General features: G+C 46.8%; 1 protein-coding gene across 6 annotated transcripts in view; it reads right to left on the reverse strand.

Moving 5' to 3' along the window:
• Positions 1-4,249: 4,249 nt before the first annotated feature.
• Positions 4,250-24,444, reverse strand: part of TYRO3 (TYRO3 protein tyrosine kinase) — a 40,576-nt gene continuing 20,381 nt past the window's right edge. For 5 of the 6 annotated variants that reach the window (XM_083837666.1, XM_083837661.1, XM_083837665.1 and 2 more), the window contains 12 exons: positions 24,079-24,221; positions 22,643-22,787; positions 18,577-18,706; positions 18,296-18,396; positions 17,325-17,420; positions 14,949-15,029; positions 13,135-13,227; positions 12,605-12,726; positions 12,188-12,297; positions 10,658-10,817; positions 9,219-9,355; positions 4,250-6,704 (listed from right to left, as the gene is read on the reverse strand). In XM_083837666.1, the coding sequence (XP_083693792.1) occupies positions 6,329-6,704; positions 9,219-9,355; positions 10,658-10,817; positions 12,188-12,297; positions 12,605-12,726; positions 13,135-13,227; positions 14,949-15,029; positions 17,325-17,420; positions 18,296-18,396; positions 18,577-18,706; positions 22,643-22,787; positions 24,079-24,221 (1,694 nt within the window). In that variant the 3' untranslated portion in view covers positions 4,250-6,328. The remainder of the gene's footprint in view (positions 6,705-9,218; positions 9,356-10,657; positions 10,818-12,187; positions 12,298-12,604; positions 12,727-13,134; positions 13,228-14,948; positions 15,030-17,324; positions 17,421-18,295; positions 18,397-18,576; positions 18,707-22,642; positions 22,788-24,078; positions 24,222-24,444) is intronic. The other variant, XM_083837662.1, reaches the window with a different exon arrangement.

Consider the following 24,444-nt stretch of genomic DNA (forward strand, 5'->3'; position numbering starts at 1 on the left):
TGTCTTTATTTGCAAAGCTCACGGTCAGTGATGTGCTATCGCCTGCGCCATTTTTAAGATATTTACAGAAAAAAAAAGAAATCCACTATTTTTCCTAATAAAATTTTAGAGCCTTCCTGGAACGAAGGCAAGCCCAGATTTTCTACAGGCACAGCCTTCTGATGCCAATAAAAATTCATCTAGAAACAGGCAAGCTGCAAAGCACGATTTTGAGCTCCTGCCAGCCTTGCGAAGGCATCATCCCGTGGACTTCCGCGAGCGGCCACCCATCGCCCCGCTGCGGTACTGGCACCAGGGCTCGGCGGGGCTCAGAAGGTGCATGAGCACGAGGAGGGCAAAAAAACATCTTCACCCAGGGGTGTCGGGGCATGGCGTGAAGGCAGGCCGGGTGCAGGCTACGCGCTTGCCTCAGCTGTGTCACTGTCATGCCAGGGAGCCGGCCTTTGTAAGTTCTGCTCCGCTGATACAGCGACTGCCAAACGCGGGAGCATAAATCCCCAAATAAAGCCCCTGTGGGCCAGCCTCTGTCTGTGCTCCCAGTGCTGCAGCTCCCAGCTACAGCTTCACAGGACTCAGCAGGCTGGGAACATTTCCTTGAGTGTATTGAGAGAGAAAACAGAGAAATAATATCAAGCTAGGCTATTTTCTGCTATAAATAGGGCCAGCTCTTCTCATTTGGATTTTTGCCTGATTACGCCTGCAGGAAAAGTTGGCCCACTGGCCAGGCAGCAGCCCTGGGCAATGCAAGCAGTGACCCAGAAAGACTCCATCAATAGGTTTAAAACACAGAAAATCCATCGAGAGGTAGAAAACACAGAAAACCCTTCAAGCAGCCAGCCAGGTCGCTGCCCTGGGTCCCACCCGGTGCATCAGCCTCGGTGAGATGGCGCTGGCGCAGTTGGGCGCGTTGGCAGGCGGGCTGGCGTCACTCAGGGGGTGCGGAGTCACCGGCTGCTTGCTCTGCCGGAGATTTCCACCCCCGCAGCGGCGCTGCTGGAAACGCGTGCCCGTGCTTCAGCCTCCTGCCTGCAGCCTCTGCCGTCTTTCTTTCGCCTTACCGTCAGCAGTGCCGGGATCCCACGTTGCAGCACCGGGGGGGGGGAGGGTGGGGAATGAGCAAATAGGGGGCAGATGGGGCTTGGGCTGCCCCAGCTGAGTGCTCAGTGTAAGTGCTTGCCCAAGCCTCGATGCCAGGATTTGACACCACTCCTGTGAGCAGCTAAGCACCCGCATCGGATCCTGCCCTGTCCTGGGGTGCAGTTGGGGTCCCCAGTGTGGCCCCTGCATCTTCCCTTGCCTGCACACCCTGCAGCCTGGGTGCCAGGTACCAAAAGGCTGTTACAGCTCGGTCCCTTCTCTTGCAGCCAGCCACATGCCTGCAAAACACATCTGCTCCTGCTCATACGTATCTTTGTGCAGAAGGGGGAATAATGCAGACAGATAACACCGGGAAATGCATTAATTAGGCCTGGCGGCATGCTGGCTTACGTCGTTTAGCAACTGGAACCTCAGTGGGCTTTGTAGCTTGTTTTAGTGCAATTCAATAAGGGGAAGGAGGGAGCAGCAGCAGCGAGTGACCAAGGGCTGCCTGCTGCAGCCGGCGGCGTGCAGGCACAGCAGCTGCAGCAGCGGCACGCACCGGCTGCACAGAAGCGAGGAGGTGGCAGCAGCGCGCTCCCACGCAGCTTGGTTAATGATAGGGCAGCGCCTGGGATCACTATCTCGCAGATTAACCGGCGAGGCAGCGAGCTCCCAAATTCGCCGCGCTAATTGCCGTGGGCAGAGCGCTGCTCTCGCCTGCCCCGCAGCTTCTCTCCACTCCCACTCGGTCACCTCTACTGACGCGTGTTCTCCAGCAGGTCGGGCAGCATCTTGTATTCCCAACTCGATCTTTTCTGCATGCAAACCTTCCTTCCTCTTCACAAACTCCTGTCACCACACACAGCAGGCAGCTGAGAGTCAGCTCCTATAAAGACTTTTCTGGAAGCTCCTCCAGTCCCATTAAATCCTTGCTGAACTCATCAAATGACAGAACCATAAAATCATCAAACAGCTCGGGTTGGAAGGGACCTTAAAGAGCATCTGCTTCCAACCCCCTGCCATGGGCAGAGATGCCGCTTCCCAAGGTCTGATCTATCTTTCAGCTCCATTTTAAGCCAGTGAAAAGAAACTGGAGGAAACTGGACCTATCCGCTGGCAGCTGTTCTTGGGGCTGGGGCAGCCCTGGACAAGGAGCTACTGCTGCTGAAGTACCCAGCCCTCATTTTGGTGCTGTCGTCAGCACAGCCAAGGGATTTTATGCTTCCCCAGCCTGCCCACATGTAGGAATGCATTGGCTTGGCATGCTTCGAGTTGGAGGATCCTCGGAGCAGTTATTAAGTGGGGGCTCCGGTTTTGTCACGAGACCATCACGCGGTGACTGGGGGCTGATTCATGCCGACGCCGAGCTCCTTGCTGTGACAGAGCCCACGCGATCAAACCCACGTCCGTCGGTATTTCTGCTCCTGGGCCAAGTGATCGATTCCGGCTCGGTTTCCCCTGGTAACAAGGCTTCCTGATCACAGCCCGCACGTGTTGTCCCTAAAAGCTTCTGAATCCATTGCTTCCTTGCAGCCAAAACGACAGCAAAGTAGAGATCTGAAGGCAATACAGTTCTTACAAGCTTTCTGAAAGCAGGCCATAGACACCGCATCAGCACCTTCCTGTCAGACAGAAATTCAGTGACTTTGCTGGACACTGGGCTCCTCGAGGGGCAAAGCCGTGGTGAGCGGCTGGGGGAGAGCTTCACTGGCTCTGCTCCAGGTGTCCCAACAGAGCACAATGGGTGTTAGCAAATCCCGATAAAACTGGGACTCTGTATGCAGGTCCCCCACAGAATAGCCTCGACAGAAATTCATGGTTAAAAAAAAAGAAAGGGGGGGGGGTGGCATTTGCAAAAGCCAGCAGCTAAGCATTAGAGAATGAATACTGCCAGCAAAATGCAACGTATATCAGGAAAAAAAATACACATGAAAGTATTATTTCTTGCTGTGCTCAGACTCAAACTTTTACTCAAAATTAACTGCATTTGACTCCAGCAGGTGTTTTAACTGGGTAAATCCCAGTGAAGCAAGGCTCCTGCCCAAACACAGGCCAAGAAAGAAGGCGATAGGCACGAGAACAGAATCACAGAATCGAAGGGGTTGGAAGGGACCTCGAAAGATCATCGTGTCCAACCCCCCTGCCAAAGCAGGTTCCTTGGAGCAGGAACAGCCACGCATCTGGCCTCATGCAGGCACTACCAAGCATGACAGCCAAATAAGGGTGGTCGTGGGGGAAATGTTTCGGTTTGTTAGGAAACCAGCCTGACAGAAGTGCCTGCACCAGAGCTCCTGGTACAGAGCAGCGCCGCATCCTGCACCAGCACCCAAAGCCAGCCCCCACCCATTGGGACCCAGCTGGGGAAACTGGGGACACCTTCCCTGCTCCGACACCTCACATACAGAAATCCCCAGCCCTGCTGTCCAGCTCCCTCCGTAGCTGCCTTCACAGCTCACCCGACCTCTGCCCATCTTACACTTTCCTTCCCTCACTGCCTCTTCCTCTGCTGTCATTTCTCCCACCCACGGCCCAGCTGCATTTGTACCTGCTCTGACCAGGCTTGCGTGCAAAAGAATTAAATCATCCTTTGAACCAGATCCAAGGGACATCACTGGGCAATGGAACCTTAAAATATTAACCAAATCATCCACTTTGCACTTCGGAAGTCGTTTTTCCTGCATTGCAGATGGGGGGGTGAGCACTCCTGCCGTTCACCATCGCCCGTCCTCTCGGAGTGAGCTGGCAGGCAGAGGGCGTGCAGCGTGCTGCTTGCTGCTGAACAACAAATGCACGAGGCGAGCCAGCTCTTCTCCGCGAGCTGGAAACCCAGGGGCTCTTTTATGTTGTGCTGGGAACATTCGACTCAGCAGCCCAATTTCACCCGCTACCTCCAAGCCTCTCCTCCCCAGGGAGCGCTGCCAGCAGGCGGCTGGGTGCAGGCAGTTTTAAGGGGGAAGGAGCTGGAGCAGAGGCTGCGCGCCTGAGTAGGATGCAGCGAGCTCCTTGCCTCCAAGGAGCAGATTAATCATGGCTGGGGAAGGGAGAAAGGCTTTTAACTGGGGCTGAGTCTTGTTGAGAGAGCACCCCTTTTTACCAGTGACCCCACCCAGCAAGGGAGAAGACCCCTTCAGAGCATCCTCACCCCCTGCCACAGATAAGAGGCCGTGACTCAGACACTGTACGTATTTTATTATTAAAAAAATGCATAAAAACTAATGACATGCTTCCCAAAGTTAGAGTCTATATGTACATCTGCGCTTCCCAGGCAGCTGCAGGGAGCATAGCCTTCTGCCCTCTGCCAACACGTGCACTGCGCACGTCTGTTACCCTTTGTTAGGTGTTATATTCTCACCTGCATTTACAGCGTTCCACCTAAATGAAGAGAAACCCCTGTAGTGCCTGGGTTGTAAGGTTGTGCAGTTCCTATCTGTGACCGAAGAACTGTACGGAGCTTCTGGAGACAGCTGTAGGCTGCGTTGTGGTAGGAAACCTCACAGAGAGGACCCATGCCCAAGCCCCAGACTGAAATTTCCCTCCCTTACAAACTGCCCTCCACAAGGGATGAAACTGGACCCAGACTTTGTAGCGAGCCCCTAAGCTTGCAATAACCGAGAACTGGGCATTGAACGACGGGGTGTCCCGATGCTGAGCCTTGCAGTCTAACTCGACTCATTGGTCCCACCTTGGCCAACTTGGCAAGTGATGACAGCGGTGGTATTTGGTTTCCGAGGAAGAGCAATGAGGAATCCTAAGTCTTGTGGTTCTGCCGAGTTTTCAGCGCAGTGGAAATAAAAGAAATCAAGATCTAGAAAATATTTAGGATAATTAGAGTAAGATGTAACTGCACTTCCTTGCTGGGAACCACTGCACAAAGCAAATGCTGATTTTACATTAAAATATTAAATTATTAAAAACCACAAAAGCGCTTGAAGTTACAGTGAGTCAGACATGCTGATTGAAAAACAAAACAAAATCCAAAGAGCAAAACCATTAATTCTGCCCTGTCTGGAAGGCTGCAGTGATACAGGTCTATGATCTGATGTGGCTTTTACAGCATGCCAGAAGACCTCCTAAACAGAATGGCCAGTGGTTCTCAAGCTTTTTTGTGATGATGACTCTCTCTCTTTAGAATGAGATCTCCCTGTTCTTCCCCCCAACACACACGCACACCTTCCCCAGATTGATTTCACACCTTCACCACAGCAGCTACAGCACTGGGTTATTGGAAAAAGTCATTGGGTGGTTAAAGAGAAAGATTAAAGAAAACCCATTCTAAATCAAATACTGAATCCTGCTCCTGGTGAAACTGATGCAAGGCTGCCACTCTGCATCTAAGCAGTCTCCTTCCTCTCCTGGAGGACAGAGCTTAGCATTAATTAGCACTGCTTCCCCTTACTGCTGGCAAGTCCTCTCTACGGTTTCCTCTCAACCCCTTTGAAGGTAGATCCTGTCCTCACCCGCGCCAGCTGCTCTCCCTCCTTCCCACTTGAATGGCAGCCGCAAGTCTGGTCAGACCTGAGCTGATGCCAAACAGAAGAAAAAAATACAAAAGAGGTGTGTGGGGTGAAGAGGGATGCTGGATTTTCATTTTTTTTTTTTCTTATTTCACCACTCATTGAAACATGTGAATCTCCTAAGAGCCCTGGGCTGAAGGAGCAGCAAGTGTCACCGCGTGAAGCGTACCAGATGTTCAAACTCAATGCTGGGTGAAAGGAGATCTGCAGATTGAGAACCACTGAGGTAGGTTACATGTCTAGGCAGCACTGCTGAGTGAACACGAGGGGAATCTTCCCTGGTGTCCTGAATGACAACGTAAATACCCACTAGTGTTTTCAGAGGTACCAGTCCCAAGTCATGCAGCCAGTACCGAAGACAACATCTACACGAGAGCGAGCGCTGACTGAACACAGAGGGTGCATTCAGCTCTGCTCCAGCTGTCAGTGAGAAGGACCAGAGCACAGACTCTGACTGCCCACCTTGGCTTTGACCTTCTTTCAGTGGGAGGTGATCAACCCCCCACCCTACCGCCCCCCCTTCCCAAATCCAAGGGGGTGTCAGGGTTGTGGTCCGACCAAGCTGTCCACACCTGCAGCCCATGCAGCTGGTGAAAGCTGCCACAGCTGCCCACGAGCTCCAGCTGGCGTTGTTCAAAGCCATTCCAGATCCGGCATTGGAGCCCCAAGCGACACGGCACCGTGGCTGCACGCATCCCGTCCCAGGGAAGCAGAGTGTCACTGCTATGTACAGACTAACAACTTTTCTCTCCTTCTGTTTCCAGCTCATACAGAAGGCTTTTGTCCTCCCCTTCCTGCCCATCTGGATGCCTTGCAGCCTCGGCATCATCTCCAAGGCACAAGGGGCTCATGATGTAGCGATAGTCACTCGTGACAGCAGCAGCTGCCCCAGCAACGGTCTCATCACCGTCCGTGTTTCCGAAGGAGGCGTGCAGGGCAGGGTCACTGCCGGACGCCTCTTTGTCCTTCCCAATGTTGACATAAAGAGGGTCTTGACTGGAAGAGAGCGTGGACATCCTCCCCCGAATCATTTCCAGCTGGGACCGGAGCATTGCAAAGCTCGGGCGTAGCTTGGGCTCGGGATGCCAACATCTGCACATGAGATCGTAGCTGCAATACAGAGGAAGAGAAGAGCACTGAGACACCACAGAGCCACCCCGCACATCCCAGCAGGGGCTCTGCATGGTGTGGCTCTGCCCAGCCATCAAGTGAGTGGGACGCTTGCAGAGAAGGTGAGTGGAGCCAGCTCCTCACCTGCTGCTGGAGGGCTCCATCCCACCTCTACAACACTGGAGCTAGTGCAGTCCCACACTGCTCCGGCATATGCCTCAGAAAAGTACCACTACCTCAAGACCTCCAAATTCCCTAACCTACAACACGGGTGAGCAGGTTCTGACCTCCTCCAGGCAGTGGCTTTGCTGAGCAGAGAAAATAGAGAATGGCAAGAATTCTAGCTTCAGTGCGTGTTTATTTGCACAGAATTTGCATAACTTTTATTGTTGTTAAATTAGACTGGGTATGTCCTCAGGGTATTAAATACATTTAGAGCGAGGCATTTATTTCTGCAGTCACAATTAAAAAGCACTGAGAGTTTTCCAAGATTCATTGGCTTTGGCTTCGCACAGATGATGGCACATGGGCAGGTATTATGGACCTAAACTCATTTCTTCCTATTTTCAAAAGCATTTTAATCAAAATAATTATTTAGAGAGTAATAAAAGCCCTGCCAAGGGATGCTGAACTTCAGCACCTGTTTGGTGCTGTTACTGGCTGCAGGCCCTGTCTTGCCATGCAGATGGTGTTTATCCTGCGGCCAAACGCCAGCTGAAAGCAGCAGTTGCCTAAGAGCTGGTGCAAGGAGATGTCACCAGCACCCGTACCCGTGAGGGGACAGGGGGTGATGGGCTCTGCCCCTCGGCTCATGCCAGCCTGGCTGCATCATGGCCAGAGCCATCCTCCTCCTCCTCCTCACACATCGCCCCCCAAAGCGGCAGCTGCGCTCCTGTTTGCTGTCACCAGTTTTGCAGGGAGCAGGGACAAAGCACAGTGCTGGCACTGGAGAACACTGCAAACAAACAAAACTCAGTTAAACTTGTAAGCAGAACAAATCTGATACGGCACTCACTGGGAAATCGAACAATTCATGACGGCTTTTACTATGTCCCTCACTTGCCATCGGCTTTATGAGCCTCTTTCGGATCTCATACTAGGTTTACAGAAAACTTCAGTGCCTCAGTTACCTGAATCCTGAATTATGTCCCTCACAAGTGGCCAAAAGAACTCTAAATGCTCTGCATAAAACAGAACCTTCCTATTCTGCATCACCAAATTAAAATACGTTCTTTTACCCTGCCAGGTAAATCCAGAAATTCATTCGAAAGAAAGGTAAAGAACTACTGGCTGTAGTGGATCAACCCCAAAGCTCATTTGCCTCAGGATGCTGCCTCTGACAGCAGCTGCCAGAAGCCCAGAAAAAGCACATAAGCCAAGGATGAGCATATAATAAGGTCTTTCTGGCGTATTTCCTTGGGTCTCAATCACTTGTAGTTCAAAGGCCTCTCAAAATGGAGGTTACTTTTTTAGCAGTTTTTGATGAATTGTTCTTCAGTGTCTGGCAGCTCACTGAATCTCTTCTCTATATTTGGCATCTTTAACATCCTATGGCCATAAGCTCCACAACTGGGAACCAAAGCTACTCACAGCAGTCAAGATGCAGACATAATGAATTTAAGCAGTGGCATAAGAATGTTTTCATTTAAGCTTGGGAACAGTTAAAACGAACTGCTGAAAAGACAAAAGTGCACAGCTTCAGTAAGGAGTACAGATTATTCATTTACATGGAAAAAAAATGTTGGGGAAAGGAAACCACGTGAAATATTCCACTATCACAGCGTGAGGGAAGGGGGCTTCTTGCTGATCCTTTCATACACCAGGTATGGCTTGAAAAGGCCACTAAAGCCAGCGTTTGTAGATATGCCACAGGACTAAAGCAGGAGCATGGGCTGCAACATGCAGTTTTGTGCTCCCCAACAGGCTACTTGACTCCTTCCTGCAAGTCTGGAAATGCCTGAAACCGATATCCACAAGTCTGTCCTGGTTTTGTTTTAACCTGTAATTTAAGGTGGGACACTGATATACAGAACCTTAAATCCTGTCTCCCGTGCCTCTGTCATCCTGATATTTCTGTGTGAGTAGTAGAACCAACTTTGAAAACTGGAGACCTAGCTTTGAAAACCACGTGCAGTCCACTGCCTCTGCAATCTAGTTTCAATCTAGTTTCCTTGTAGTCTTGCTAGACTGTTCTTCAAAGATGCTGGCCTGAGAAGGCAGGGAACGGTGAGCTTTGGAAACGAAGTTATGGTTTCTACAAAGCCAAGAGCTTCTAGCACTGATACTGTTCAAGCTCTTGAGCCAAAGTAGCTGCTTGTGGAGCTACCACAGGTTCCAGGGAGCTCTGCCAGCAGAGCAAATTTGATAGCTAACCCAGAGACTTTCTAGTGAATGCCTCTGTGTGCTGGTAAGTGGATGGATTCAGGTCACAGTCTCAGCCAGCTGCCCCCATTTCCGTCCCGTAAGCCAAACCTCTCAAGGAAGCACATGTCAGCAGGGAGAGGAAGTACTCACACATCTTCCAGGCACTCCGGCGGCTGCTTCAGCCTGTTCCCGCTGATGAGGTAGTTGTAGATTTCTGCGTTCTCAATGCCAGCATAAGGGGTTTGCCCTCGGGTCACAATCTCCCACATGGTCACCCCAAACGCCCACTGAAAGGGAACAACACAGAGAACTGGTGAGTTCCCTGTTTGCTGGGGTCATGTCATGTGAACAGCAGGAATGCAAGGGCTAGCCAAACCCTAGCTAGAAAACAAAAGAAATGACCCATCAAACGCTGCTGATGCCAACACAACATCTCGGGAGACAGCTGACAGCCCTGCCCAGTCCTGTCCTGCAGTAGAGCAGGAGGGCTCTTGGAGCTATTGCCATCTCCCACCTGCAAACCTCTTCCAAGCACCTCCTATTCGTGGTTCTTTAAGGAACATGAGGGCTCTGTGGCCCTCAGCTACATTTGGGGACCACTAATCAGTTGAACCAGATTCTGGGTTACTGGAAATGTACAGGCACAAATGAAAGCAGATTCTAGCTACTAAGCAGGGCAAGGAACAAACCACTTAGGGCTCACGTTGATTTGTGCTATACCCTGTGCTGTTGTACTTCTACCTTTAAATCTAAACTGCAATGTTTGTTAGGTGGAAAAAAAAAAAAGATCTTTTTAAACAAAAATCTGCCCAGTGTCTGTTGTAAACTGGCTCAACTGTGATCGGCAACCACTGAACACTGCCTACAGTGGTTACAACACAGCAGCCAAGTTACAAGGCACTCCTGGTGTCTCTTCAGAGACGCTCTGACATGGACAAATGAGAAGGCAAGTCCACAGGCCCGAAGGAGAAAACTAATGCAAAACCAGGTCAGAAAGCAGCAACAAAGAGGGGAGAAGGTATCAGAAGAGAAAAACAAAACGAAAAGCAAACAAAGGAAAAGGAAGCAAAAATCTCAGATGAATGGGAGAAGTTGTGGGGAAGAAAGTCTAAGCAATGATGTATTCGTGCTACAAAGTTCCATCAGTGCTTTCTGTAGGATGAAGTATCATTACTACACAGGTACATGACTGTATGGGTTATGTGCAATTGAGATAAGGTCACCTTCAAATTCTAATGCAGAAGAGCAAGGAAAAAGAGTGAGAATAAGACTGCCCAAAGAGAAGAAAATGAGGAGGATAAGGGGAAAAGTGAAGGAGAGGATGGGGATAAGAACTAAAGAATAAGGACCAAAAGAAAACAGGAAAAGGAGAAAAGGATTCACCTCTTCTGCCACAAGTCACTCATGTATTTTTAGTCCCGAGTTCTGAGAACACCCAAGGCAGAGGTGGCACTGTCCCTCAAACACAAGCTACCAGACAAACTCCCTTTTCCCACCACCAGGGAGTTTTCCCATCCTCCATGAACACAGGATTCCTCCACTTCTGCAGAAATACAAGCAGTCCCCAATCGCACCAGAGCAACACTCACCACATCACTGTGTGTTGTGTACAGATTATCCGCCAGACTTTCCAGAGCAAGCCACTTCACTGGCAGCTTGGAAGCACAGCCCTGACGGTAGTAGTCTCCACTGTAGATTTTCTTAGAAAGCCCGAAGTCCGCAACACTCACATTCATGTTCTCATCCAACCTAAGGGAAAGTGTTAATGACTAAGAAAAGCATTTAATGGCTACCTCAGGCAAGAAAAGAGGTACATCCAGGACTTCTTGGCCAGGAAACCGAGGTATGTAGTCATCAGGTATTACCCAGAAGGATAATGACTTCATCTATTTGATGACCAATGTGAAATAGTTGAGTGGTCTCACATCAGTTACTTGAGACTAACAGGGAGATAATTAGGAACAAGGAAGTAAGCAAACAGCCAAGCTCAGATGATCCACTCTGTCATCCAGAGTGAACTCGGATACTTTCTGCAGGCTCAAAGATCAACAGACAAAACCGGCATTGCTCACTGCTGTCAGTGAGACCTGCACCCTGTATAAGCAATCAAAAAAACACAGTACTTGTCTAGATTGCACATTACAACCGCCTAAACTACATCTGCAAGCCATTCTCTTCAGGCCAGGTTGATTGTCTGAATTGCTCTGTAACCTGCTTAAACCTAGGCACTTTAGAAGGTAGTGAAGCCCATAAAGGTATTATGCTTCTAGGTTTCACAACGGACCCTCCTGCTTTCCCCAAGATGCGAAGAAATAGGCATTCAGCTTCCTCTGAAGGAAGTCTGAAATTTTTTTTTTGTTGTTTAAAAATAGGAAAACAGCATGGGTTTCTCAGAAGCACTGGAGCAGGCTAACTCATCATTTTTCATTACGACTATCAAGCTCCTGTCTGTACATCTGGACGTTCAGATGCCTTTGGAAATCTGTGTCTTCTTGGGTATTTTATTGGTTGTGGTGGTTTTGTTCAGAGGCAGAGTTCTGTCTGCCAGAATGGGTTGTTCCTTACTCCATTCTCAGGGAAGAAGCAGAGAGGAAAGGACAAAAAATGGACTTTTCTTCCCTTCAAAGCAGGCAAGGCAGTTTGGGGACTTGAACAGCAATGTGGGATCATGCAGTGTGTTCACCATGCAATTATTTTTAAAGGCATTCTCCACATTAGCCATTCTTCACATGCTTTCCAGGAAATTCTACATTTCTTATATAATCAAGTCCTCCAAATAGACGCAAAGAATAGAGATTTCAGGCTATATTTAAAGTTTCTTTCTCCTAACACAGCCAAACCCTTTTTCTCCCGTTGGTTACATTATAAGGTGGAACAAATAGCCCATGCTGACACACAGCTATTAGAATGACTAATTACAAACACATATTATAATCAACCCAATGAAACATATGCCCAAACCAATGATGGAATGGGTCCTTATAATTAGGGACAAGCTGGTAGTTGAAGGTTAAGAGCTGCCCCCCACAGCATTCCTGGAGACGATCCCTCCCTACTTCTGTTGTGCATCCCTCTATTAACCGTTCTGGTCTTTCTCTAAAAGCTCATGGTTCACTTACATGCAGTTCCGAGCTGCAAGGTCCCTGTGTATGAAATTTTTTGAGCTCAAGTACTCCATCCCGCTGGCAATGTCAATCATGAACTTGAGGAGCGTCTGAACGGGCAAGTTCTGAAAGAAATAATAGTTTGAGGTCTGTTCCTGGAAACTTTCAATGACTTATGGCAAGACTGCAAGATTTACTGCTAGCTTAGTAAGTCAAAACATGTGGATATAGGGAGGGGATGGAAAGCACAAGCTGGTCCTCAATGTGCATGGGATTAAATACTTCAGCTTCTTATCCCAGACACAGCTTTCTCTGGTATCAAAATCTGATCATCTACCAATGCCTTTGGGAGACTGAACCCAAACTGATCTGCCTATGTTCTCTGAAAATCCATACCCTCCCTAAAGGAACTCTACAATAAGAAGGACTTACAAAAGGGTTTTCCCCAATCCGTGACATCAGCAGAAAAGCATGAAGGTCTCCATGCTTCATGAAGGGCAGGATCACCATGGGAATTGGGAGACGGCCCTTGGGACGGCTCCGTAGACTGACTCCTGGTGAGCACACACAAAGCAAAGGGGTTTTAGCAAACAGATCAGGCCCATCTTACAGGCTGCTGGGCTTTTTTCTTACAAATCTGGAGGAAAAAGATGTGCATTTTCAGTGGGTAGGTTCTAAGCTCGTTTGCGTGCTCGTGTAGTATTTGCAAGAATAGGAAGAATGGCTTAAATGATATTCTTATTGCAGGTGTGCAAGGGCTGCACATTTGTTTTGAGCACTAACACCCACTCCAACCTCCTCTAGGTCTGGGTAGGAGCATGTGCTTGCTCCCTATAGCACCGCAGAGGTGACTGCGCTAACACTGCTGTAGGATAGCAGCGCGGGTGCGCACGTGAGGCTGAGCGGGACGGTGCAGGAACAGGAAGTGCTCCATGACACCATGAGCAGCACTGCTGGCTTACCGATCAGTTTGGTGACATGCGGGTGGTCAAACTCCTTCATGCACGCGGCCTCTCGCAGGAACTCCTCAATGTCAGTTGAGGTGAAGATGTCCGCTAGGAAAAAAAAAAATCAATAAGTTTTCTTCCTTGGTTGGTGGCTCCAATGTACGTTACAGATAACGATTATCACAAGCTTTTCGTAGAGGATGTTTCGCACATCCTCTCAGACCTACAGCTAGATGAGCCAGTTTACAACAAAGCAGAGCCTGACACTTTCTCCTGGGACAGACGGCAGTAAGCATACATCAGGGACATCTGGTAAATTGCTTCTTGGCACAGGAAAGACCTGCCAATTAGCAGCTCTTTTCTCAGCAACAACTTTCCTTGGAAGCCACAGAAATCACGTGTGGATTAGAGATGTTAAGAATACATTAGCTAAAAGGACCTAAACTACAGTGTCAGGGAGAGGAGATGGTGCACAGAATTAAAGAAAACACTAAGACTGAAGAGATAGCCTGGAGCCTCAAGCCAGAGTGGCAGAGACCAACTCATCTCTGACAAGGATGGCATGAAATATCCACACTTTTGCATCTCTTAGCATAACTGAGTCTTCTAATGTGCCAGAGCTCAGATTTCTTAAACAGCCACAGTAGTGGCTCAGACCAAATTCAACAGTGACATACATCAGCATAAATTTGAAGTAAAATATTTCTCACTGTTATTACCTCAGATTTATAGAAGTATATCGATATAATCAAGAATCAGTCTAGCAGGCTACCTCCCCTACTGGTGCTGCTGAATTTAGTGGGTGCCCTCCAGCCCTGCTGGCAAGATCAGACTCAGACCTGCACAGGAATATTCACATTATTTGCTTTAGGCAAGCATTTTAATATGATTCAGAAGACAGAAGTGGATTTCCTTTCTATGGCCAATGGAGAAAGAAAGGTGCCTCTGGAGGGTGATACAGAGTTCAAGTTAGATGGCTGAACATAGACAGTTTGACTATTCACAAAACTGCTTGCAAACTGATTTTACTGTTGAAACTGGAGAAAATGATATAACTCACACTAACGTGGTATCGGTGCACTTAGTACAAGCTGGCATTCTGTGGCAGCCAATTTTAACTTCAAAGGTAAGCAAGCATGACTCTGCTTTCAGTCAGTCACAGTTAATTTTTGCCTTACAGGCATGAGGGCTAAAACAACATAGGTTAACATACATATAGGAATGCACATACTCTCTTTCACTTATACCTACTAATTGCTTTTGCTGTCACACATTTCTGCCTGATGAACGTTAGTTGACCTTGCTAAGTACACTCCTCAAACGAGGGACTGGAAGGAAGTTAGACTATTTTGTCACCTACTCCTGACTGAGATGAGTTAGTTTGCCCCTACATTCAGCCCCAACACTCTTCTGTTTACTCTAGGACACATGCTTGGAGAAATGTGTTCTTCACTGCTGGATTATTACTGCAAAGCAGGCCTGCCTGAGCTGTCTATACCACATGATGTAGTACTGTGTTGAATCAAGCAACTGAACAAGATCCTCTGCACACAAAAGCTGTAGCTATGACTTGCTTTTGGTTGCAATCACTGTGTGTTAGATGCTGTACAATCAACTGAGGTGGCATAGGTTCTTCCCTGAAGAGTTACTACAAAGAGACTGAAATGAAAGGGGTGGGAGAAAACACTGGTAGAGGGGTTGAGTGGGAAGCTCAGAGAGGAGTAAGGAAGAAAGTCAGAAGACATCTGCTGGAGAACAAGACAGACAGCATTTAATCTTTTCAAGCTCTCTTTCTCTTAAGGACTTCAGGTAGCCCTGCTGCCACTTACCTTTTAGCATCTTCACTGCCACTTTCTGGAAAGAGCCATCATCTAGCTTCAGTAGTGCCTCTCGAACCGACCCAAATTCCCCTGTGAAGTGACCAGAGCAGGCAGTGAGGGAACAGCTTCTACTGAAGAATGTATGATTCACAGCAGGTTCACACCAGGGGTCGCTGACAAAGCAGCTGAGCAAGCACAAGAAATGCAGCTACCAGCTTCATTTTTTCCATTCTGCAGCTTCACTAGGCCGTTTTCAGCATGTGTGTGCCTAGAAGAGGTAGCACTACCAGCAGACAGAGGCCACTGTGCTGGCAGTCCAGAAAGCAAAGGAATGCAACAGGGAAAGAAAGCAATCCTCTACCAGGCAGACAATGCAGAGTCAGAGCATAAGCTGGGATCCCAGGCAGGAGTCTCTGGGGAAGACACATCATGAGAAATGCAGCTAAACAAAACTCTGGTCAGGGAAAGGACTATCAGCTGGAGAGACGAGTGGATGAGCTGGCCGAGGAAGCTCAGTGTTGACCATTTTTGGAGGTGACAGCTGTCAGAGCTGACAGTCCAGTAATGGTGCCAGGACTCAGTCAGTTGAGACACAATCAGGCCTTATCTCTCAAAATTCAGGGAACAATTCGCATGAATCATTGCTGGCCAGACAAAACATACAACACCTACTCGTGTGTACATGGTATGTTAATTCATAGGATGAAGAGTTCAGCCTTGTGTGTTCTCAAAGGGAGGTTACAGGAAATGAAACTGGTCAAACCCTTTTAAAATTATTTCACCCTGAAATGGCTTTATACCATAGCATAAGAGCCTCTTTGCATTAATTCTGGCTCTAGATTTGCTCTCCCTAATTTGGTAACTAATTACCCCATCCAAGATGTGTTACTGATGAGAAGAAAGCAAGAATGGCACCATGCCACATAACCCAAAAGCATCATCTTTCCACTAGCTTTTCAACAGCGTCCTTGACTACTGTCTGGCACGTGTTATTTCACAATAATCACAAGCAGTGGATCAGACCACAAAAGAGAAGAAAGGTAAGGATCACAGTAATTTTATATTTCTCCTGTATTTTGGAACTGTTTCTCAGCTGCAGAGTCAGCAGAGCCCAAAATAACACAGCCATGCCCTCGTATAACACATACGCTGAGCATGAGTTTGGGGGAATGGGGCTGACAATGCCGAGCAGATCCTGCCAGCTGGCATCCTCCCACCAAGAGCCCCACTACGGCCAATTTCCACTTTGCTACCTGTTATGAGGACAACCCAGGAGGGTTAAAGCAGGATCCCAGAAACTGGCTAAGAGCTGACACTGTTAGCATTGTTCAGCCCTCTGACCTTGTGCAGGAAGGTCACCTTCCTGCTCTGAAAGAGCCTTCAGAAACACATTTGTTCTGGGAGGGATGGAGCGGAAGAAAGCTCCCAGTGGGCCAGGGTTAAAGAGAATGCAATAGAACTAGTCTTATAAAGAGAAAGGAAGCCAAACACTTCAGCTTCCTTTTGCTTATGATCCCTGATTTATAATATTTTCTTATTCGCTTTATCATTATACACTTTCACTTATTCCTAAGAGATTGCCCTCAGCTTGAAAAGTAGGATGATTCAACAACTAGTACACTAACTAGCCTGCAATTTTGGAAATCTAAACTCAAACCCATCTTTTTACAGAGTTCCTGGGCTAATCTGTTAGCTAAAGTTTGGTGAGAAGCATCCCACCTTAACTCTGCCCATACCTCTTGACCTAAAAATATCAGAGAAATGGTAAGAGCACCTGTGTGGGAGATCCAGCTGGAAACCTACAATAAGAGGAGTTCCCAAGGACCTAAATGAGGACAAATGCCAGCAAAATTCAGAATCTGTTCCAAATGTGCCTCCAAGATCCCAAACCAAAATCTGGAGCCAAACCACCTGACATGCTGAGAATATATGAAATTGAATCAACGTATTTCTGAGGCATTGGAGTAAATGTGGTACATCATCTGTCTCTGTATTGTCTTAGTATTTTTGAATGTATGCTGGTATGGAAGGAATTTTATAGCATCCCTTTGTAAGGAGAAAGGAGAGAACCTTAAGTGAATATTCCTTTGTTTAAATCTCTGAAAGAAATTCACACCCCAGTGAATTAACAGTACTTTGGAAAGCTGAACATACAGTACAGTTTGACACTCTGTAGAGCCATATTATAGGTATGGCTTAGCTAATATCCCTTCAGTCACTCGAAACTTTTGAAATCTTTTACCCCAGTGGAACAGTGTCATTTAAATTGCCAGTTACACACAGAAGAACAGAAAACAAGTTGCTTGTAATTGCTTCTCCCTGCTCAGCAGTAAAGGCAACACGTGGACTTTTAATATAAAGTCTTGTTCAGGTTTTGGTTCTTACCCTTGCCTAACATCCTTCCCAAGGTGAACTGCTGTTCCTGGATTAGGACATCTTTGAGTTTTGTCTTCAGCTCATCACTGATCCCCACACTCTCCACTAGAAAAAACAAAGGAAGGGTCAAATCATGGGTACTTAAATGTTCTGTCACAACATCAAGAGTCACCTGTTCTAATCTCATCTCCAGTCTGACTGGAACTATTGTAAATAGCTGAGAATACAAAATGCAATCAGAAGGGACACTGGATGGACACCAGCTCATCCAACTTCATTTAAATTGATGGAGCTGCACCTATTTTCAATAGTCTAACTGGCCCACAGACTACTTTAAGAACAGTACCAGTCTCACAATACCTGGCTGAATGGGTAACAATGTCCAACACTATGTTCGCTAGACTAATGGAAAGATCTCTAAATCTTTGGGAGCAAAGTCAAAGAGAGCTGGGGCATCATCCTAAGCCAGCTGTTCAGAGCTGATAGAGAGCTGTGCCCGTGCTGAACAGACAGAAATAAAACATCTGAACTCTGGCCGTTCCTGGGACTCAATCTGCTGTTTGAGAAGTTACCAGTTCCTGGCCTCCCAGGACTGATCAGTCGGTTCATGCTTATAGAAAGCTGAGTTAAAGCATAGTGCTAATATTATTAAGCCATACTTATTTCACTGTTACATTATATTACAGTCAAAAGAGTCCCTGTAGCGTAAAACTGGGGCAGAGGAGTGATGTATTTTAGTGTAAGGCATACAGTTTCAGTCATTGTGAATTTAAGTGGCAAGTAAATGATGCTATGTAACTGGTATGGTAACAGCAACTCTGGCCTTTCACTTTTGCAATCATCCACAGACTGCCTAAGCATCATTGTATATTATTTCCCATATTCTTGATCCAAAAACATCAGTTTCAGGGAAAACACAGAGCACAGTATATGCATGAATGCAACTTCTCACGTAGAATCATTCAGGTCATTTTACTTACACGTTGCTTCAATGAGCTCTGGGCCCTCCCTGTTGAAAGACCTGGCAGCTCTGAAATGGACTGCTGGATCCCCTCTGCCAACCACACTGCCAAAGGCATGGCTAGAAGGCAGAAAAGACAGAGCCATGATGACATGGACCATTTGCTGCTAGAAGGGCGTGATAGACAGTATGCATGATCGTACTCAAACCGCAAATGTTTTTGCAAAATAATCAGTCAGAAACCACACTGAAGGAAAAAGCAAAGATTTCTCTAAGCAGCACAAGGAGATCTTTCCTTACCCAAACCGTGTTTCCTTCCTTCTTTTTCGAAGTAGAATAAGAGCCAGGGCAACAGCTGTGACCAGAGCTGTGAGAATGCCCAATGCCACAGGAACCCAGGATGTCCCATAAGGAGGTTGTCTCTGGCCACCTAGATGACGGAGAAAACACCAGTCAGCAAACAGAAGAATGTCAATAATAAACAGACCATATTGGGATATATAATCCTTTTGTTTTTAAATGGAAAAATCATCTTGCTGAGTTTGATCTACACAGGGTAACATCGTGCACTGGAACGTGGCATAAACAACTACTCTAGCTGTTTGACACAGCAAAGGCAGTGCAAATACATCCAGTTATCAGACCCTATTCTTAGCTTTAAGCACTTAGAAAGTAAGAGGCAATGCTCCAGATTGTACTCTTTATACGACATTATGATCTGGGGCACTTTAAATCGGAGTCTCATGGTAAAGCCCTTACTTAAGTAAGAGGATTTTGCATACAAGTTTCACTTTGTCCTGTTGGTGGCAGCCAGCAGAGGCTTGACCAGGCTACACAGTACTGCCCGAAAGCCATCCAGATAACATTTTGAAAGACAATAGCTCCTTGTGGCAATCTGGTTAAGGCCATCTACATTTCCCCTCCCACAAAGAGAAGCACCTTGTGGGACTTGGTACTGTAATCTCCCAGTGTTGTTTGTTGGTTTTAACTTCTCAATGTCTCTCTGCCAAACAGAAGTAGAATAAAAAAAAAAGTTCCCTACAAGTCAAGAAAGAAGTTACCCAGCATGCAGGTTACAATAAAAATACATTATGGTCCAGTATTTGCTTTCTGATTATGCATATTTTTGCCTACAAACTCTCCTCCACAGAAGACATGGACATGCTGCCAATCTGAGTAAGCTACCAGTGAAAGAAGATTCTGCACCAGTATGGTTATGAAGAGAAGAATATTATCTATGCTTGGCAGACAGCAGATAAATTAATCCAATTCCCTGAGAGATTTCTTCTCCAAATACAATTGCTGAAGATTAAACGTCAATTTGAATAGGTTTATTAAAATCTAGGATAGCCCTCATATCTCCAAATTGTTTAAGAACAGACAAGTACAGGTAACAGATCCCTAAGCACTTTTCATCTTGCTCCCTTGCTCACCCTTCAACAGTTGACTGTGCTTTACCAGAAGCTAAGGAAGAGTCATCTAAGATGGTGTAAATAATCCTATTATGTTATATGCCATGAGAGCATAAGTAAATCTGTCCTTAAAAGAGATGTTAGGGTAATGGGCTGAGATTGGGATGAACCTCTCCAGGGATGTATGTGAAAAGGTGTGAGACATTCTTACAGGCAGAGCCCTGGCAAGCAAAGGGCTTCTGCAGCTCGTTTACTAGTTGCATTGTCAAGCCTTATCATCCAAGTTTTCAAGGAAACACTGTTAGCCTAATAAACATGCAGGGCTTAAGGAAACAGAACTCTGGAGAATTCTCCTCTTACAAAGAGTTATCAGAGCTTTAGCACCTATTCATCAGCATCTTATCTCCTTCAGGGACTCTCATGCTCTCTTCCCACCCAGAAGGTTTTATGGACTCTGCGTTTTATGATACCCCTTTTTTGCTGCACCTTTTGACCTGGCCTTCAAAGCTGCTAATGAGGAGGGAGAGGGATCAGAAACAGAACTGCAACCGAAATACAATGCAAGGCAACTCCAACCCTCTCCACAATTCCCAAGCCAATCACTCGGGCTGTTCCTGCCACACAATCAGGGGAGGAAGAGGTAACAACACTGAGGTAAAAGGTCCTCTCTGACAGCTAACAATAAGGTTTCCTTGCACCCACAGTGAGACAAGTCTCTCTCAGCCTGTTAAACTACTCTGCCTGGTCTGGCCTGGTAGAGAGCAGGATTTAGGTCACTTTAAGGGGGGTTCCTCCAGAAGGAAAACAGATGAAAACAAAACACAAAGTGACTCTCCTTGTTTCTGAACTGCCAGGAGTCAGGAGCCTATCCCACAGTTTATAGCAAACATGTCAGAAATAGATGAGAGTTGAAATTCACTGTTTCTCCTGCTCTGCCCCTCAGATCTTGGCTTCCCACTCTTGCCACTGAGCTAAGGAGGATGGCTGCAACCCAAGAGAAGATCAAGCTGCCTCTCCTCCCCCAGCTCTGCCGCTCTCAAAGCTCCTGCTCTCCTCTCTTCCAAGCAGCATATGCCTTACAACTGCACAAGGCAGACAGAAGATGGTATTGCCAGATGAGCTTAAATGAGTGTTTAGGAGCCCTTTGATCATGAGAACACTTTTTATTTCTGTAGTAGGTCTTTTATTGCAAAGGTGTACAAAAAACAATCCAGGAGACCTCTCCTGCCTATCATCATGAAGATTACAGATAGAAAAAATGCTATTAGACCACCCTATTCCTCTCTGCAGTGAAACAGGTTTCTACAGAGGATGCTTCTGAACATATTAAAACAACCTTTGTTAATAGTGCACAAGATCTCTGCATAGGCAGGGTGGAGCTCCTACTAGCTCGCTGTGATGACAAATACGCCTTAAAGTTTATACAAGCTTAGTCATCCCTACTGCCGCACTGGGAGCTGGTCAGAAACCACCCCTGGCATTTCTCACAGAAAGCAACCAGTGCCAGGCTTGCTATTTTAGGAAAGGAAGCAACTTATATTTTCTACCAGGCCTGAAACAAAACTGCAGTCTTTCTGCAGCTCTGCCGTTTAAGGCCTGTCAGCTTTTCCACAGTGAACCTTTATTTCCAGGCTGTTATGCTTGTGAACAGATTATGTGTTTTCAGACAGCACTTGGCCAAAACACGCACCACTCCTGACGCTACCTTTTTTTTTTTTTTTGAAGTGGTTTGTAAATAAAAACAAGCAAACATTTTGTGCTTTCAGGATTATCCCATTCCAGCTCCATGTAAAATGCAAATCCTATACATTCCCTGAGGTTTCTTGCCAGTGCTGGCCATTTTCTGGAGGGATTTTCTAGTCCTTTCAGTTAGTGTTCTCTGTATTTGGCTGCCACAGAAGACACCAGCAGAAGAAACACATTGATGGCGCAGATGTCCAACCTCTAGTAGAGCCAGCCCTGGACCTCTGCACCCTGCTCTAAATAATTCAAGGGGGTTGATTCCACAGTGAATGTGTTCACACACACCCTTGAATACTGCCTTCATCATGAGAACTCAGCTGCCAAGGGGCCTTTGAATAACCTGCACATTAAAGCCAGCATCAAGCAGGGCTGCAGTTCTCCTCCCCTAGCTACTCTGCCCTGCTCCCTCAGCTCTTGCCTGCCAAGGAGCCCCACTCCAGTTCCCCCTGCCATTCCTCAGCCCACAGGGATCCATGTCCATGCGATTGCCCAGAAGACACGTGGGCTGGGAAGAAAGCAGCAGCAAGTGGGTCAGCACCAGAGATTACAGACTGATGTCTTGGCCTGCAACAGGAGCCGGAAAGAGAACGCCATGTGTCTCCCCCGTACACTGTCCTGCCCTTCTCCATAGCCTGACTCCTATTTCCTACTCACTGTGAGATGCAAGTGACAAGCAAATCAGCACTGATGAGCCAACCTGCCCTTTACCACTAGGAACGCACTCTGCACTTGCATGCTCTTTGCTCCCAACACACCCTTTCCACAGGGCCCAGGCCATACAGCGTGGCTGCCATACCATTATCTCCCTCTTTTATCAGTAGCTCAGCCTTTCCGTGGTAAGCGCCATGCTGGTTTAATATAAACACATTCAGTAAAGTTGCCACAAAAAAGCTATGCAGCCATAGTTTAACTCAGGCTCAACTTAAACAAGTCTGGAATGGCCTCAAATTAAATCAAAGAGATTTGCACCTTCACTATTTTGACTCCCCGTGCCTTGTCTGTAAAGGAGACAGAGCAGTAGCCAGAAGCCGTTTTGTTTATACCTGCTCTTTAAATGTTATTTAATTTCCATTTTGCTTGATAAAATGTGCTGTAGTACAAAGTCACGTGGCTCAGCCGGCCATTAGCACTAACAGGACAGGTGTCAGAGAGGTCACAGCAGTCCCAACCACTTATCTCCCTGCACGCAAAGGGGTGCAGAGGACACTCACCCATGACCTCCTGGGCTTCCAGCAGGAAGAAGTCACTCCATGGCCCGCAGCCGGCAGAGTTCAGCACGCACACCCTGATGATCAGGTCTTTGAGAGGGTTCCACGTTGTGAGGTTTGCTTTTGTGTCCTGCACGATCATCTCCCCCTTGAGAGCAAACAGTAATGAGCTGTAAGCTGCCTGAAAAGGGAGCTAAAACATCTAAAATGTCACCTTCAAAACAAATAATTGCTGTGCAGCACCAATGTACAACAAGGGTTGGGAGCTGCAATTCCTCTGTTCCAGTCTCAGTTTTGCCTCTAACTTGGGGTATCATCTTGGGTTTCTCTTCTCAAAAATTGCTAACAGCTTCCCAGGGTGTAAGAAAGACAGCAGGTTTAATGATTCTCTTCTTTGAGATCTTTCTATGAAAGTTGCCATAGAAATGTTATTTTCTCCTGTTAAAAGACAAAATTCTTTCATCTGTTTTAGACACAAAGATGCATTATCACGCTGCAAAGCATCTGACAATTTTAATTCAGAGGAGGAGTCTTGTCTGGTTTGACTTGTTAACCAAATCCCAAATTGCAACTAAATTTCATGGCCAGTTTTCATGGCCAGTTTTCACTTAGGAAGACAAGGCCAACATATTTGCAGCAATTTTGGGTATCTTCTTACATATCATTTGCAGTAAAGACATGAAGACTTGGCTGCCACTGCTTACACAATGTAAATTAAATGGGAATTCACAATATTGCTACTTAGAAAGTCAGTGACACTGACCTAGCATGAAATGGATCATAAAAAAGGAAATAAGTCTCTCTTCCCTCTAGCTCTCTGTTATTACAGGCTTACTCATCATTAATAGTGCTCATGAAATGCATATTAAGAAACAAGAAACCGTAAGAAATGTTGTGAACTTCAAAGGCAGATACCTGGGAAAGGTCAACCCTGAGAATCAAATGAAAGGCCTTCTACCCTGACAGTGTCCTTTCAACTCTCTACACATTGTAAATGAAACTGCAACCTTCTTTTTGTAATTTACAGTATAACTCATCCACTTGTTAAGTACACCTTTGCTGCTAGGATTTGAAAAACCAAGTCCAGTCACAGGAGAGAGATCCTGCACTGTCTGAGCTGCTTTTGGGACAGAACTAGGAAGAGGCAGTGATGAACCAAATCCCCTCACAGTTGTTCTTGTTCTAAAAAGAGCAGCAGGGAAGTGATCTGTGTACATACAAGCATACAAGCAAAGGAATTTTGCACTAACAGGTCCCAAATATTGAGGTGTTATTATCAATTGCTATAAATCAGAATAGATCTGTTTATAGAAAAGCAATTCCAGCAAACTATTCTCCCGGTCTGGATAAGGGATGAGGCACCCTAGTGCCCAGAAAATGCAATCTGACCATTCTCCAACTCTGTGCCCAACGGCTCAGTTCCCCTCTGGATCTGTTACCTGAGTAATGTTATCCTGAATCCACTCCAGCCTGTATCCCAGTACATTTTCTTTTAGCACATCTGGAGCCACACCTTCCCACTCCAAAACCAAACCAGGATCTCTTTGGATAACATGGATATTTTGTGGGGTGCTGCTTGGAGCTGAAGGCAGAGGAGAGAATACAGTCACTGTGCAGGAAATTCAGGTACTATCCACACTGAAAAAATCACTGACAAGACAGGTTCACCCTTTTTCCTGAGATCAGTCAGAAGAGAGAGCGTGAGGAGAGAAACCATTTCTGCAAGCCACCAATCACTATGGTGGGTTCAAGTGGAGAAGATAAGGTTGGTCATTGTCTCTTGTTTTTCTCTGAAACCCCAAGGA

Source organism: Anser anser (assembly GCF_964211835.1).
Source record: "Anser anser genome assembly, chromosome: 5".
Lineage (NCBI taxonomy): Eukaryota > Metazoa > Chordata > Aves > Anseriformes > Anatidae > Anser > Anser anser.